At 36.1% G+C, this 17,735-nt stretch overlaps 1 protein-coding gene across 1 annotated transcript in view; it reads left to right on the plus strand.

Moving 5' to 3' along the window:
- DDX10 (DEAD-box helicase 10) overlaps nucleotides 1-17,735 on the plus strand; it is a 269,882-nt gene that overhangs the window by 222,468 nt on the left and 29,679 nt on the right. The window contains exon 17 of the mRNA XM_061203899.1: nucleotides 10,713-10,849. Within this exon, the coding sequence (XP_061059882.1) occupies nucleotides 10,713-10,849 (137 nt within the window). The remainder of the gene's footprint in view (nucleotides 1-10,712; nucleotides 10,850-17,735) is intronic.

The following is a 17,735-nucleotide window of genomic DNA, read 5'->3' on the forward strand; positions in this document are numbered from 1 at the left end:
TTGCCAAAGTGTCATGGGGGATATAACAAAAGTTAATAGGATTCAAAATGCAGAACATTTTGGAAAATGGTGTTTTGCTCATTTAGGCATACTCTTTTGTAAAATACTTTGTCATTAAAAGAAATAAAACTTCCAATAAAGGGTAACTATGTGACTTTTCAATGAAGTAGTGATTGTGGAATTTTAAGGGAACTTGGGAGCAATTTATAATTCATTTCCATTTTTGAAGAAGAAAAGACTTTTGTTTACTGCTGTAAAGAATATTGAATGATTACTGTCTTCCTTTTTTTTTTTTTTAAGTGGAAATTGCTTATCCTATATAGAAACTTTTTAGAATTTTGGATTTGTAGTTGGCATTTATGCTTTGGCCTACAATTCAGATCATGACTATTTTGGTCAGTTTCAAAATAAGAAAAAGATGGAATTTTAAGTAATTTGTAGTTTATGTTTAGCAAGGTTTGGAATATATCCTCTGATTGACAGAGGCAAGCTTTGACCTGAGTAATTAAAAAGAGTGCATACTGGACCAATTTACTAATGCTTGAACAGTTAATTGGCTCTGTTTTAAGAGGTGTAAGAGTGCTTGTAATACACTCTCCAGAGTGTTAGATGCCATCACTGAGTTGGTTTTCTATGCATTGTTTTATTAGTCCTGTTGTATTATATCACTAAATCAGTATTCAGCTAAACCCAAACGTCACCATTATGGAATAAATTTCTAGGAGACAGAAATAAACTGAAAATATTCAAAAATATTTTAATTAGTATGATAACATTATTATTAAAAAGTGAAGGGGAAATCAGGCTATTTACAATTTAGCATTATGGTGCAGGAACAGTAATTTCTCAGCTCTGTCAGCAGCTCTTGGGTTTACTGTTCTGCACATTTACCTTAGTAGGTAGATGCTCATTTTCAGCAGGCACGTTTAATAATAACATTAATCTTTTTGTGCTCATAACTCATAAAAAACATTTTCAATAATTTCTTCTCTAACTAAGTTTGTACCTGGGATTTATAGCTCGGGTAAATCTCAGAAATCAGTCTCTCTTTAACTATCGAAAATAGTTGGCTGTATATAGCAATCAGAATTTTTTTATCTTCCCAGTGCTTTCTTAGTAAGTTGTTTTGAAGCTTTATTAGTGAGAACAGAATGTATTTTGAATACCTAATTTTTCTGTAAAATTTTCTTTTCTTCACAATCTTTATATTCTTTGTCAGGATCAGAAATAGTTTATCATGAATTTTGGAATTTTCCCTCCTTGTGAAATTTTGAGGTGTCAAAGTTGACATTCTGCTTTTAATTCATACAATATGGGGAGGTTCCTTTTTAAAAATCCTAAGTGGGGGCTTCCCTGGTGGTGCAGTGGTTAAGAATCCGCCTGCCAATGCAAGGGACACGGGTTCGAGCCCTGGTCCGGGAAGTTCCCACGTGCCACAGAGCAACGAAGCCCGTGCGCCACAACTACTGAGCCTGCTCTCTAGAGCCTGCGAGCCACAACTGCGGAAGCCCGTGTGCCTAGAGCCCGTGCTCTGCAACAAGAGAAGCCACCGCAATGAGAAGCCCGTGCACCACAACGAGGAGTAGCCCCCGCTCGCCACAACTAGAGAAAGCCTGTGCGCAGCAACGAAGACCCACCGCAGCCAAAATAAATAAATAAAATAAATAAATAAATTTAAAAAAAATCCTAAGTGGAATTAAATAACTAAAATTTAAATACAATTCTTAAAGCTTATTTCTATGAATGCTATATGGTAAACAGAAAGGCAATAAAGATAATTCTCTATATTTAGACTGAATTGATTTCCTCACTAACAAACACTGACTGACCAGCAAGAATGCCCGTTCACTCCTTAATCCATTACATGCAATGTGGCTTCCACCTCTACTCCTTAGTAGAGTGGTTGAAATTGTCTCATTCCCTTTTACTTTATAAACATTTAAGGTCTTTGGCCTAACAAAATTTACTGTGGCACTAAGGGATGATCCTTTACTTTCTGTATAGTACAAGGAAATAATCTATTCTCCTTCACTTCACATCAGCCCTCCTCTCCATTTCTCTGAGATGTTCTGGAGTTATATAACTTTGTTTTTAATTTTAATACAGCTTCAAGAGTGTTACCCTTTTTTTTTTTTTTTAAGAATCACTTATTGTTTAGTTAATGTTGTAATTTATAGCAGCGGTCCCCAACCTTTTTGGCACCAGGGACCAGTTTCGCGGAAGACAGTTTTTCCACGGGGTGGGGGAGGGAATGGTTCAGGCGGTAATGCGAGCGATGGGGAGCAGCCAGTGAAGCTTTCCTTGCTCGCCGGCCGCTCACCTCCTGCTGTGCAGCCTGATTCCTAACAGGCCACGGACCAACACCAGTCCACCGCCCAGGGGTTGGGGACCCCTGATTTATAGAGTTTGCTTAATTGCTCTTTTTTTTTGATGTGGACCATTTTTAAAGTCTTCATTGAATTTGTTACCATATTGCTTCTGTTTTATGTTTTTGGTTTTTTGGCTGCAAGCCATGTGGGATCTTAGCTCCCCGACCAGGGATCAAACCTGCATGCCCTTCATTGGAAGGCGAAGTCTTAACCACTGGACCGCCAGGGAAGTCCCAGTTACACTTCTTATTGAGATATTTTGTGCTCACTCAATTTTAACATTAGAATTTCATTTTTGTTTTTGCTTTTGCTGTAGTTGTGAATGCTCTCAGAAAGAAAAAGAGATAAGGGAAATATAGCATGTGTAGAAGCATATTTAAGCATACATTTATACCTCTTTTAGAGAAAAAATGAGGTATACAGGATATATTCTGTTGCCTGTCTACCAGAGGAATTTTATATAATATTCTAAAGTTTTAAACTTCTCAGAGGTAAGACCCTAACTCGTTCATTTTTGCATACCCATTATGGGCTAAATATACTAAGCACTCAGCAAATGATTATTAATTCAAGCTGAAGGGAGTGCTTGAGGTTTCTATATTTTTTGAATGAAATTCAAATTCATGTAATGGTCATGAATTTGATCATACATAAGGCCATATGTATAGAAATAACTAGATTCTTTGTATATGTATAAATCCTCAGTGTGTATACAGACTCTTAACATGAAGTTTTCTTGCATGATTCTCTAGCAGGAATTTTAAACATAACTTATTTGTTATTTTATAAGCGTATTGCACATTTCATTTTTCTTTACTGACTACTCATTTTTTTTCCCATTAAGGTGCTGATTGCATATTTTCCAAGCATCTGCAATTAATTAAAATCTTTACAAGATTGCTTAAACCTAAATACTGTAAATTTTATACTTGAGAAATCTGAGATGGAAATCAAGTGGTTGACAGTTATTAATAAAAATCTTATGATCAGATCTAAATTTCATATGATCGGATTTCTAGCATTAAACCCTTATCAATAATAAGTACTTATATATTTTTTATTTTTTATACTCAGTATTTAATAAATAATAATAAATAATAAGTATTTAATAGTATTGTATTCCACTTTAATATTTTCACATTAAATATCTATTTATCAAATATTTGAGAACCTGCTCTGTGCTACGGTAGTGCGCAATGTTAAAAAATGTTTAAAGAAGATAGTTTAGGTGATACAAGCTTTAACATGTCATGAAGTGGACAGTTTCCTTTTGGAGAACTGCAAAATGGGGCAGAAGGCAGGAGGCTTTTATAGGATAAAGAATAAAGAACAAAGAAGAGAAAAACTGAAGATATCTGATTGATTGGGGCCACATTAATCAACCTTGTTTGGAGTGAGAAGACCCAGAGTTGGCTTGGCGTTTGGGGATTGGCTGACAGGACATACAGCATTTCTGGTCAAGTGGACATTTATAGGGACACGGAAGTTGTCTAAGTTTTGGTTTGCTGATGTGGCACCCCAGGCAGGAGCAGCTCCATCTTAGCCCTAGAAATCTATTTCAATAATGATAACAGGACCTGACCTCTACTCTCATGAAACTTACTGCCTAGGAAAGGATGCAGACATTAAACAAATAATGAATTCACTCTAGGTATAGCACTGAAGAGAAATCTACAGGATGTTTTACTAAGGGAGTGATGTTTAGAAATGTTTAATCTGAGACCTGATTACTTGAAGTTAACCAGGTTTGGTATAATAAGAATATATATTTGGTCTTTGTCCCTGGTTCCTGACAATGAAGTCAGAGGTTTTAACCCATGGAATTTCCTGAGTAATGGAAGTGTTTGGTTGTTCATAAGAAGCCCCTGTTCAACACACTTGAATTTATGCTGATGAGGTGACTCAGGGTGGGATGTCTAGATAGCTTCAGAGTGGGGACTGGTCACCAGAAAGACTAAGCGTGTGATTAGCCCCATCCCCCTTCCTGGGAGGAGGTTGGGCCTGGAAATTGAGTTATAAGAACTCTTGAACAACAAGATTCTGAGACCTTCCAGATTGGTGAATGTGTTGATGTGCTGGGAAGGTGACCCTCCTGTAGAAGACATGGAAGCTCTGCACCCCATCCCCACTGCATACCTCGTCCTGTGCATCTCTTGCATCTGGCTGTTCCTAAGTTATATCCTTTAAATAAATAAACTGGTAATAATAAGTAAAGCGCTTTCCTGAGTTCTAGAGAATTATCAAACCTGAGGAGGGGGTCGTGAGAATCCCTGAATTTGTAGTCGGCCAGGTAGAATGGCAAGTAGCTTGGCGACTGCATTTTGCAGCTGGCATCTGAAGTATGGAGTCTTGTGGGACTGAGCCCTTTACCCCTGGGGTCTATGCTAACTCTGCATAGTGTCGGAATTAAATTGAATTGATAGACACTCATTTGACTTTGAAGACTTAGTGTTGAAGAGAAACCACATGTTTGGTGTCAGAAAACACTACAAACCAGGCAAAAGGAAGTAGAAGAAGATTCCAGTAGAGAAGTAGCAGTAATGCAAACTCTGAGGTGGGAAGGGGCTTGACTTGTTCCAGGATCTGAAAGTGTGGCTTCAAAGCTTGTAAGCAGGTGATAGACATGATCAGATTTGAAACTTATTTAAAAAAAAATTCTAATGACAACACAGAGAATTGGAGTGATCAGAAGAAGAATGGTTGCAGGGAGACTCGTTAGGAAGCTGGTACAATATTCCACACAACAGAGAAGAGAGGCTTGGGAGCAAGGGTCATGAAAGTGGGGATGGTCACATACAAGGTGACACAGAAAGCACTCCCATATGTTTTATGAAGCTTATAAAATATTATTGATTCTGAAGAAATAATTGTACAAGTAGCAAATTCAAAGCTTTAATGGTGAAAGTTGAGATTCAGGATGATGTAGGAGAAGACCTAGCATATGCACATATTTGTGTAACCTTGTTAAGCTATTTAGTCATCTGACTCACATTTTCTTAATTTTGAAAATGGGAACAATAATTCTTTTTCTTCCTACTTCATAGAGTTTGAAGATGAAGTAAGATAATGTATGTCAGAGCACTTCATAAATTTGTTGTAGAAGAATGCCACTTCTCATCTGTATTTCTTCTCATCATCAAAACTGAAAGCAAAATAAAAGCTAGTTGGGTTACATTTCTTTTTTGGATATTTTCATCTGCCCTACTTAATAACTGAGTCTTCCAAGTGTGTATTTTAGGAAAAGTATTCCTATTTTAGGTGAAATATTTTTCTCAGAGGTTCTGAAACTATATTTCAGGAACAGCCAGTTCATAGAGGTGACCCTGATCTCTTAGTGTGTATGAACTACTTTTTTTTTTTTAATTTCTCAGAGCCTTAAGACAGGAGTGTGGGTGTGACCGTAGGGCTGGGAGGGTAGAGAAAAAAGAGAATTATCAGTCAGTGAGGGAAGAGTGGTTGCAGCTTCCAATCTGGAAGTACCTGAAGAGAAAGAGGCATGCTGACAGCCAGGATCCATAAGTTGAAGGCTTCATTCTACCAGATGTTAAGCATTTAGCAGGGCTAGTGGAGTCGATTCATTCTTTAGTGGCTGCTCCCCAGAAACAGAAGAACATGGCTTTCATTTTAGTGCTTATGTGGATAACTATCCTAGAACAGTTCATTTTATCATCAGGGCAGGGACTCTGTCTTATTCACTGCTATATCCCCAGTACCTAGTAGTATGTCTGGCACATGTCTCCTTAATAAAAACGTATTGAAGGAAGGCATTTTTGTAAAGCGTCTTCATAATACTTATTAAACTTTCTTAGACCATATTTATCATGTACAACTATGCTTATGAACATAATGATCCTCTGAAATGTACCATCTACCCATGTAGTCCACAGAGTCCAGTTGGTTCTCCCTCCTTAACATCTCTCGTACCTGTTCCCCACTTGCATCTCCACTGCCACTTCCTTCCTTGAATCCCTTTCCTCACCTGGATTATTGTAGTTTTTAAACTGATATCCTACCTTCAAATCTTATACCCTCCAACCACCCTTCCCATTGCTGCCAGGGTGCAGCATCTGTAAGATATAAGTTTAGTCTTCTGCTAAAGGACTTAAGTGGTTCCCTTTTACTTAGAGCAGTGAGTTTCCAGCCATGATGTTCTAACACACTGATATGTCACAATCATTTGGAAGGTGATAGGTATATCATAGTATTTGTGCTGTCTCTCATGAAAATGAGTCCAGAGAGAGATAAAAGTGAGGATGGCGCCATATTTATAAATTAGCTTTTAAATGGTTCATGAAATCACAAGGAGAGAGAGAGACAGAGCAGCTAAAATGTCCAATGTCCATTTTCTTTACCACCTTATCTAACTAGAAAGAGCATACTTCTAAACTAGACCTTGCCAGAACAATAAACTCAGTACTTTTCTCCAGAATGTTTTCATTATGGCAATACCCTCTTTACTTAGTGATTTTTATTTATGCTTGGTGTTTGTTGTAGATGATAGTGTTTTTTAAATTTTTTAATAGATTAAAGGCATTAATAGAGGCACGTTATACTTTTTAGTACAGGTATTATACATTTTTATATTTATATGTTTCTAACCCTTCAAAGAATGAACTAAAAGACAAAAAAGATCAATATGAAAATGTCTTTCTCCATCATCTCTACACTTTTAGTAGGTTGAAATTGTGTTTCTGAAAGGAGTGATTGTCAACTTAAATTTATTTGTCATTGTCATGAATTGAGGAGTATAATGCAGCACAGACAATATGGTATGGCATCAACAGTGGGATCATCTTGTAGATCAGGAAATAGCAAGACCTGAATGTTGTCAATTACAAGAGAGTCATAGTAATACAAATCCAGATAATGTTTTATCCATTTAAAAGTAAGTTTTCATCATTTTGAATTTGTATTTTCCTTCAAATAGATAAACATGTACAGTGGAATACTGAGTTAAGGTGTTTATACTAACTCACTTTCTAATTTATTTTGTATTATATTGTACTTAATTTGTGAAGGCCACTTGCCTTATAGTAAATGTTAAAAGGAGCATATTAAATGATTCTAGGTGTTAAAATACAATTAATTGAAGTATTCTGCTTGACATATCAGAGTACAGATCTCAGAGCCAACAGAGCAACTGGAGATTAGCGGAAAACCCAAGAAACAAGGAAATCACAGAGAGGGGAGCCCAACTCTGCCTAAATCCTTGGCTGAGTGTCACATTTCACAGGCTGAGGGAAGACTCATAGGAAACCAGGCTAAAAAAACAGCAGTTGGAAGCCATAAGAACAAAACAGAGATGAGATATAAGTAGCTGAGTACCATGGGTTAGAGAGAATTTGCAGTTTGAATCCAGGCAAGGTAATTGTCTATTAGAATAGAAATCTAATAATCCTCAGAAAAACCTAACAGAATTCAGTTTTTCTATAATATATTATCTAAAGTGTCTAGTTTTCTACAAAAATATGAAACATGTAGTGAAGCAGGAAATTGTGATCCATGGCCAAGAAAAAGTAGTCAATAGAAACTCTTGTTAGCCCAGATTTGAATTTAACATAGATTTCAATGTAGCTGTTTTAAATATGTTAAAAGAATTAAAGGAAAATATAGGTATGTAAATAAACAGATAGGTAGCCTCCCCAGAGCAATGGAAACTATATTTAAACAAAACAAAAACAAATGTGGTATTAGACCTGCCTGAAAGCACAATTACTGTAAAATTTTTGCCAGGCAGGCTGCAAAACAGTTTGGAATTGTCAGAAGAAAGCAACAGCAAACCCAAGGACTCAGTAGAAATAACCCTGTGCAAAGAACAGAAAGAAAAAAGATTGAAGAAAAATGAACAAAACTAAGAGAACTGTGAAGTAGTCCATTATACATGTTCTTGCAATCATGGAAGGAATGGTAAGAAAGAGGCATAAAAATATTTGAAGAAATCATAGCCCAAAACTTCCCAAATTTACTGAAAAGCACTGATAGATCCAAGAGGCTTGCAGAGCCCCAAGAAAGACGAATACAAAGAAAACCATTCTTAGACACATCATAGTCTAACTGCTATATGATAAAGAGAAAATTTTGAAAGCAGCCAGAGGAAAACGACACTTGTTGCTACACTTCAAAGAAAAAACTGAAATTATTTCTCACTAATGAAAAAATTCAAGCTTCTAAGAAAAAATTAGAATTTTAGAAAACTTATATCCACCAGTAGCTTCCCAATACTTTGAAAGACATTTAAAATGATATTGACCATGATATTAAGAAATATGATTTTCAAAAATATTGTATAATGAAATGTGTTAATATTTGAAGATCCACATAAGGAAGATATGCATAATTTAGTGAACCAGTATTTTCCAAATGACCGGTGCACAGTGTTATGAAATCATTCACTGGTAAAAGATCCATTCAAAGTGCAAAGTAGACGGATGGATTTTAATGTAACAGAGTACAGAAAGTTTATTGATAATGGCTTCAGATTCCACATTGTAACTACTTTTTAAGAAACTTCCACTCATCAATGTTTATTGTAGTATCAAAGGAGAGTAACTGCACTTCTCTAAAAAGGCTGTTAAATTACTTTTCCCTTTCCCAACTACCTATCTCTGAGAGACTGGATTTTCTTCGTATATTTCAACCAGAACAACATATTGAATGCAGAAGCAGATGTGAGCATCTGGATATCTTCTTCTGAGCCAGACATTAAAGAAATTTGTAAAAATGTAAAACAGAGTCCTTTTGTTTTGGAAATAGTAGCTATTTTCATAAAAACACTATGTTACCATATATGTTAATATATAATAATGTAGAGTTTATTATTACTTTTAAATTAATGAATTTTTTAAAATTCGAGTTTCAACTTCTAATACATTAAATGGCGATAGATATAATCCACATTAACAGGAGCTCTTTGGAGTCCTTCATATATTTAAATGTAAAGGTGCCATGGGACCAAAAAAACTTGAGAATTACTTTGGTAATTCTCTGGCTCCACCTTTAGATAACAGATTCCTTTGAGAGCACCAGACTGGAAAATTGGAAATATCTTGTAGCCTGGGAGATTAGTGTTCTTCAGTATATGATGACATTCAATTTTTGTTGACATCCTTGATTATTTTCAAGTGGACCGTATAGTAGTATGCTGTTGAGTTGTACTGCTTACTGCCTCTGATGGCGGCCTTTTCTTCTTCCCTTCTGATATTTGTTTCCAGACCTTTTATTTTTAGCAGGGAATTTTACCAAGAAAGCAATAAAGGACTTTTGCAGTGGTGACTAATCCTTATTTTCTTTACTTCTTCCTTCTTTGGCTATGTTTAGAGGTTATCAAGGGAGAGCTGTACAAAGAGTGTAAGCAGACTTCAGTAGAGGGCTGCACAGTCAATTGCTATGCTATGCTATGCTGAGTTGTTATTTAGTTTCTGAGAAACAGCATTAATCATTTGGAATCAAAGAATCATTGAAGTTTGTCTCATATGGTGTGAAAAAGAATTATAAAGTGGGTAACTAAGAGTAATTCGTCCAGAATTGTTTTTTAGTCCTGCTTACTGCTTATAATCTGTTAAATGCATGTGACAATGTTTGTTTGTATTTCTTATCTACCAGGTGACAAAACCAATCTGCCAGAAATAAACTGGTTATAAGGGATGTTCATTACATAAATGTGTAGTAAATTTATTTTAACATTGCATTACTTTGTTCTTTGACAAAAATAAACCCTTGCAAAACAAAAGTAAAAAAGCCTAAATACCTACCTACTTGCATGAAACCGGATAGTTCCCAACTTTCTGTATCTTGGTATTCCATCTTATTTTTTAATTGTTCTTAGTGACTTTGTACTTAATTCGAATTTAGAAGGCCCCTCACTATTAATGAGCTTGTACAGATCTGATTGTTGTTTTAAGATTTATTGCGGTCAAAAAATTATCAGACAGATATTTCTGTACTCTCTCTTCTGGCCTTTTACATTTTTACCTAATATTTTTGGTAGTTTTGAAACTTGCATAGTGGACAGGAGCACTAAAACAAATTTATTTTACACTTTATTTCTTTGATAGTTGAGTTACATGGAAGTAATTAAACTGTCAAATTTGTCCCATATTGTGTTTAAGGGACTTAACAGTGATTTACTTTTTGAACCATATTTTGTTTTACTTTTAAAATGACATGGGTTTTCTTTCTCAGTGCAAATGATTATGGTTCTGAAAGTCACATAGAGGCTTTCGCCAGAATAAAAGGCTTCTAATTTGAGGATTTCAGTTAGGGGTATTTATTTGGGGCTAGAAATAAGACCTGATTATTTATGAGCTGTTTTCTTAAACCACAAGTTCCCTTGTGTTTTCTTAGGCTAAAGATGAAGAAGAAGCCTTTCTGGATTGGAGTAATGATGATAATGATGGATTTGATCCAAGTACACTTCCAGATCCAGATAAGTACAGAAGCTCCGAAGAATCAGATAATGAAGATATGGAAAATAAAATTAGGTATGTTTCTACCGTTGGCAGCATTAAGAATATGGGTCTTCTCCTTTTAATAAGTTCAAAAGATGTGTGGAGACAAACATCTCATGCTTTTCTCGTCGTTTTAGGGACCCTTCTACTGTTTCTGTTAATTCCTGTTAACAGATATATGGGTGATATGAGAGTTGTATCTTTTTCTTGGTCTATTCTCTTCTTGTCCTTCTCTTTCTGAATCTTTTATGCTTAAGTATTTGATGCACTAGGGTATATTTAGTGCAAACAGAGGTAAGATTTTATTTTGATTCACTGTTGAGATTGTTGTTAAAAATTATTTCTGAATTTTTTAAAAGGGCAGTTGTACTTTCACGTTCTTTGATGTAAAATTAAGTAAGAAACACGTAAAATAATGGAAAACTCATACATAAACAGCCTTTGACAAATTCTCTCAAATTAGAATCTGTTCATTTTAATGTGGACTTAACTTGCTGCCATGCCAAAAACAGATGAAATGTAATGAATTGAGTGACTTGCTCAGCACTTGTTTTCAGAGTACTATGTATTAGATTAAATTGAGATTCTGTTGATTTAAAAGTTGAGAATATTGAACTGCATGGTTCATGATTGAACTAAATCAATGAGCCTATTTAGGCACAAGGGGGAGGTACTAATGATGGATGAAGTTAATATGGTTGAAGGGGAGAGGAAGCTTGTTGGAACCCCTCAAGTGCTAGTCTGAAAAGTTTGGAGTTGAAAAAATAGGCCACAGAGAGCTATAATCCAGTTTTAACTAAGAGCATTATGAAAAGGTCTCAAAAATATTATCCCCTTAGGAGAAAAATGCTATAGAGAGATCATTTCAGAGTTACTCTTCATTTTAATATTGTGCTCATTTAAACATAGTATTATTTTATAATAGTGAAAATGACTTATCCAAAATGCAGTCTCCCATGTGATGCCAGAAACTTGAGACATTTGCTATTGGACAACTAGGTAATGGACATAATAGCTTTACTACCACAAGAAACACCACAGGTGAAAATAATTTATTAGGATTTAGAAAAAATATTTAAATGATAAGGGTTAAATAATTTAGGTCCAGGGCATAATTCTAATCTTTAGAAATTGACCTCTAAGAGTAAATATGCATATTCTACTTCAGAAAGTTTCTTGGTACACATGTCCAGACCTTGATGAACTGTCAGTATGGTTGTTTGTTGCCCTTTTTATTCTTATATAAATATCCCTGTTTCAAGTAGTTTATGGGATCTCCATTTTGATAGATGTGATCTAACTTAACACGTATAACTTTATATCATTAACTTCCAAATGCTCTGTGTAATTTTACTTTCTGAAGGGAACTTTAATTGGTTCTTACAGTTTGTTATTTGGCCATATTTTCCACATCTGTCTAACATACCTTTAAAACATAGAGCCAACCTTTGAAATCACTGGTAAGATGTCAGCAATCCTTCTGTATCTGATTCATAAGGATTTTTTCCAACATTTTTCATGATAGTTTCTGGGTTGTCCTTAATCTACGTACAGCAGACATTTCGTTTCATTCTTTTGGCATCTCTTAGCCTCATAGTGACATTTCCCTGCTACCACCTAGTTAATATGACTTGTTCTCAAATAGTTTCACGTTTCATCCTCTTAATGAGCCTGTAAATGCTGTGTAGCTAGAATATCTGTCTTTTTATACCAATACTTTCAGCTCCAGCCTTTACTCATCTCCCCAACATTGTCATAGGTACAGAGAAAGGCCCTGAAATACTTGTATTGATTAATAGATTGATGAAGGAGATTTATAGAGTAAAAGAGAGAAGCATAATGCTTAAATGATACCAGAGATGACAGAATAGATGGTTGGAGAACTGGAAGAAGCCAGGTTCAGATAGTGTAATGGTGATGCACAAGATGGTAGTAATACCTTGAGAGATGCCAAAGCATCTTAACTCAGTGACAAGCGTTCAGATGGGAAATATTTAAGCATTACATGAAAATTAAAATAGTTTTAAGTTAAGGCATAACTGATAACTACATTAGCAGAGATTGAAAGGAATTGATAAACTTGTCTTAGGCTGAAGAAAAATTATCTTGTTGTTGAAAAGAATATCAACAAGGGCTTTATTCCTTTAGTGCATTTAGGGGCTTGCTAGCAGTTTTGTCTTTGTATGAGCACAGTGATTATCTAGTCCAACCCCCTCCTCTTATAGATGAAAAAGCCAAGCCTTCGAGGGATAAAATAATTTGTCTGTGATCACAATACAAGTTAGGGACAGGTCAGTGTGATCTGCCTGAATCAAATTGATCCTCTGGTTCTAATACTCCAAACAAGTTATATAGAATTACTATGGCATTAGGAGAGGTAGCTCAGGAAAACTACCTCAAGACAAATTTAATGTTATTTGGCTGAATACCTGATCCATGGACTAACCATAGGATAGATTTGACTGGACCATGGTTTCCCTACCTCAGCATTATTGGCATTCTGGCCCAGATGATTTTTTGTTTTGGAGAGTTTGAGGTGGTTGTAGACTGTTTAGCCGCATCCTCTACCACTAGCACCTCCCCAGTTGGGATAACCAGAAGTATCTTCAGACATTGCCAGGTATCCTTTGGGGAGCAAAATGTCTCACAGTTGAGAACCAATGGACTAGACCCAGGATGGCAGAATGTATTACTAGTGCTTAACTGCCCCACCCCTCATCCAGGATAGGCTTTGTCTGTATTCCTTTCCATTTAGTCCTAGCAGTCCTTCTCAAGCAGGGTCCATCAATCAATCGGGATTGGTACACAAGATAAAACCTGTTTTCCATTCCTGGACTAGAAGGTAGGATTTAGGGTAAGTTACAAGTAATAGTCTGCATGTGAAATTTCTATTTATACTCTAATTTTCCCTTCTCTCTTGAAATTACCTCAGTGGCAATGAATAAAGATATATGTAAACTAAAACCACATTGTTTTGCATAAGAAGAGGTACTCACAAGTAAATTCACATACACTAGGATTTTGACAGTAGTAATTGCTTCTGCCGTGTATAATAATAGCACCAATTCTATCTTCCTATATTGTTCCAGTTCTGCTACATCTTTTTTCCTTTGCCTCTCATGGACATGACCGAATGCTAAGATTTTGTGATGTTAGCTTTAGAGGATCCTCCTGGCTTGTTCACAGGTTTTATTTGGTGCACTGTTTCTGGCTTCTGCTCAATAATTGTAGGAACAGCTAGTGTTCCAGCCTCTTGGTCATCCACACTCTGCCAGTAGGTTATTCTCTGGATATTAATTTAGCATTTTCAGATATGAGTTTGTATAGGACTGGTTATACCAATTAGAAACTGGCTATTAGTCCCAAACTAACCAGTATGAGCTAATTTCTTTGAACGTTTCCTTTCTATGTCTCTTTTTCCTTCACTTTGGTGACACCCATAGATATTCCGCACAGGTAACACATTTGTCTCTCTACATGGAAAGACACTTAGTCTGTAGGAAATAGGCAAAGGAGAGCCAGATTTAGTGGAGAACGACTGAACTTGGGGTCAATAATTCCTCCTCAGGGAGGTCTGATAGGATTTTAAAGAGTTTGTACCTCTGTCCTCCTCCTCAGCTCAGTATATAGCCACAGTAGAATTTAAACCCTCCTTAACCCTCTGTAGAATTATCAGAATTGTCATCTCTAACACTGAGATTCAAAAGAGATTCTCATATATAAGATGCAACTTCTTTAAGTTAGCATGACAAAAAGAGATATCTTGCTTATAATATGGTCCCAGGGACAATGAAAATTATATGACCCTGAGTTCCTTTTAAGGAACTTTAAGAATGCTGCCCTTAATAGCTCCATTTATCCTTAGAAACAGAGCTGTGAAATAGGGGGAGTGGGTAATCTACCCATCGTACAGAAGGAATGTTAGCTGGTTAGTCAGCAGCAGATGCCTGAATTCCATTGGAAGCGCTAAGCTTTTGTGCGCTATTTTTGAAAGTAGGTATAGAAGGGAGAGCTTGCTTTGATGCTCTCTGCTTTCTTTTCTCATCTTCTTCCATCTTACGAATTGGTCCATGCTGTGTTTTACTCTGTGGTTTTCATTTCTGATTCCTTCTACGGAACTAGCATAGGTAGAGTTAATACAAGATATTGGGATTTGTTGTTATTATTATTGTTATTAAAATAGACAGAAAAATTTAGTAGGAAACCTAGCTCTTTGTTGCAGTGGACTTTGTGACATCAGAGAATTCATTGGTCTGCTGGGAACTACACAGAATCATGTGTTCTTGTCTCCAGTGAGTTTTGATATAGACTTTCATACCTTTTGAGGACATAAGACCTCAAATATTGCATGTAATTATCTTTGTGCTCATAAGTGATTTTTCATTTCTTAATCTCCCAAATAGTTCGTATAGTAGAGTTACACTGCTTTCACAATAAACATATTTGTCTAGCTTCTATATGTGGTGCCAAGAGCTGGAGAAGCAACTTTCTGCATTATTTAAATCACATTTTGGTTATTTAAGAGTTAAAAAATATCTACTTGATCTGTAGTCTCTGGCTTCTTGTCACATTTCCTCCATCAGTTCTTTCAACTACAAATTTTTTTAGTACCTATCCTGTGCCAGGCATAGTGCAGGTACAGAGGATAAAACATTAAGCAAGAAAAATACCTTTGCTGCTTTCACAGAACTTTTAGTTCAGTGGAGGTTACAGATGGATAAGCAAGCAATTACAAAACAACATGATGGTTAAGTACTGTGATTTGTGCACTGGGGAAGGTGGTGGGGAGAGGGATAGATGAGCATGAAAGTGATGGGCCTAACAGTTGGGCTTGGCAAACCAGAAACGGCTTCCTGAAGGGAGTGATGGCTAAGCTAAACCTGAAGTAAGTTTAAGTTGTAAGAGAGCCGGGAGAAGGGTAAATTGCCATTCTAAAGAATATGGCCTTTGAAGTGAGACAAGTGTCTAACCATATTCCAGTTAAACTCTTCTTTCAATAAAAGTGTTCCTTTTAGCTGCGCCTCACAAGCTGAGAGAGATTTGGTCCTGAACATGTAATATAAGATTAATTTTTGTATATCTAGTAGCATTCATCATGTTTGGTTTATGGCCATCTTCATGTGAATTGCTAATGATGTGAAAATTTGCAAAGTATTGAATACGATGAAAAAGAAGCAGCTGGATGTTCCAGATATTCATTATCCAGTCAAATTAAGTTTTTAATATTTATAATCTTAACCTTTTTCAAGCAAAAAAGGGAAAGAAAAAGGTTGTGGTTAGACTGTTACTGCATTATATCAATCTTTTCTTCACAGAACACAGTCTCTGACTAAGGCAGATTGCTTTATAAAGAATTGTTATATGGTGGGGTATTTGGTAGATTATTCTAGGTGGTATAAGACCACTCACGTGTAATTTGTACTGAGACTGTTGGCATAATTTAGACATGAAAACCTCTATATGGATTGGTACCTTTTCCTGTACAGGGTAAATTTTCACATCTAATATAATTAGCTGTTCTTTTTGCCTAGCCTGACACAGCTCTGAATCAAAAGGCTGATCAAGGATTTTTGTCTGGTTTTCCATTTGTTTGGGGGTTTTGTTTTGTTTTAAAAATCTGTTTTATACTAGTTTTCTGTTTTTGAGTGAACTTGCCCATCTTTAAAAGTTCTCTCTTACATGAAGGAGATGAACCACTTTAATCTGTGTGGTTTCTCCTAGTGTTCTGTGACAACTCTTCAGTGAATTTTGCCCAGCAACTACTCTTCTACAACTTTACAGTCAGCTTTGTAATACATGGAAGACTTTTCACCTGGAAAAGAAATATGTATGCATTAAAGATAAATTTGGGGGGAAGGAAAATTCCCAGAAAGCATTTTCCTTTCTTAACTGGTTTTGGTTGGGGCTGAGTATGACACATTTATGTATTTTATATTAATTGGTGGCATCGTTGGCGCTAAATATAGGGGATGATTTTTTAAGGGATTTTTTTTTACTCAGAGTCTAGGTGATTGTTAAATAGGATTGGCTATAGTTTTCACTTACTTGAACCAGTGTTCATTGGTGAATCTAGTTGTGGGTGGTAGATATGGAAAGAAGTTGGCTCAGCTCAGTGATATATTGACTTTATTGTATGCCTGCCATTCTTTCCTTTTATTTTTTTTTAACTTCAGGAGATTTATCTCTGATTCCAATATGCCTAGCAGCTTTCAAGAGAAAATCTCAATCATCTCTTCTTCTTTGTGAAATACAAAGTTCATGACCTATCAAAGTTCATAGAGCTTTTATCAGCACTTAACATGAATTGTGAATAACAAGAAGAGTTAATTTACTTGACTTTCTTTAAATTGTGTTCCTTTTGTCTTTCTCCCTTTTGCCATTGCCCTAAAACAAAACAAAAGCATATCCTGTGTGATGTAAAGCATGAATGGAGAAACTTCCGAGGCAGATTGTTGGGGTAGTAGGGAGGGGGGAGTGGGGAGGGTGGGAGAGGAGTGGGAAGGCAGTATTATTTGTCTTGGGACTCTTAGGGGAAAGGTTGCTACCTATTGAGGAAGGAAGGCATTATTTTCCGAGGTGAGGGTTGGGATGGGGAAAACACATTTTGAGAAATTTGAGGTTTAGGAAGCTCTCAGCTTGACCTTACTTGCAGTCTCAGGTTTTGCCCTGTGCTTTCTACTCCTCTGTCATTTAGACACCCATTGAATAACTGTCACTCAGTGACAGTGGTGGGTTTGTCATGTTTCAGAAATACTAGGATCTCTAAGAAGATGGATGAATGGCTCAGGATGCCATGAGGCCAAGGTGAACCACCTAGTAGGTTCACCTAGTAGATGAAACACCTAGTAGGGTTCTCTTGGCTGCTGCCCTGATTATGGTGCATGTTGACTTTGCTTTCACCAAAAAGACTGTTGAAAAT

This window comes from Eubalaena glacialis, chromosome 10 (assembly GCF_028564815.1).
Source record: "Eubalaena glacialis isolate mEubGla1 chromosome 10, mEubGla1.1.hap2.+ XY, whole genome shotgun sequence".
NCBI lineage: Eukaryota > Metazoa > Chordata > Mammalia > Artiodactyla > Balaenidae > Eubalaena > Eubalaena glacialis.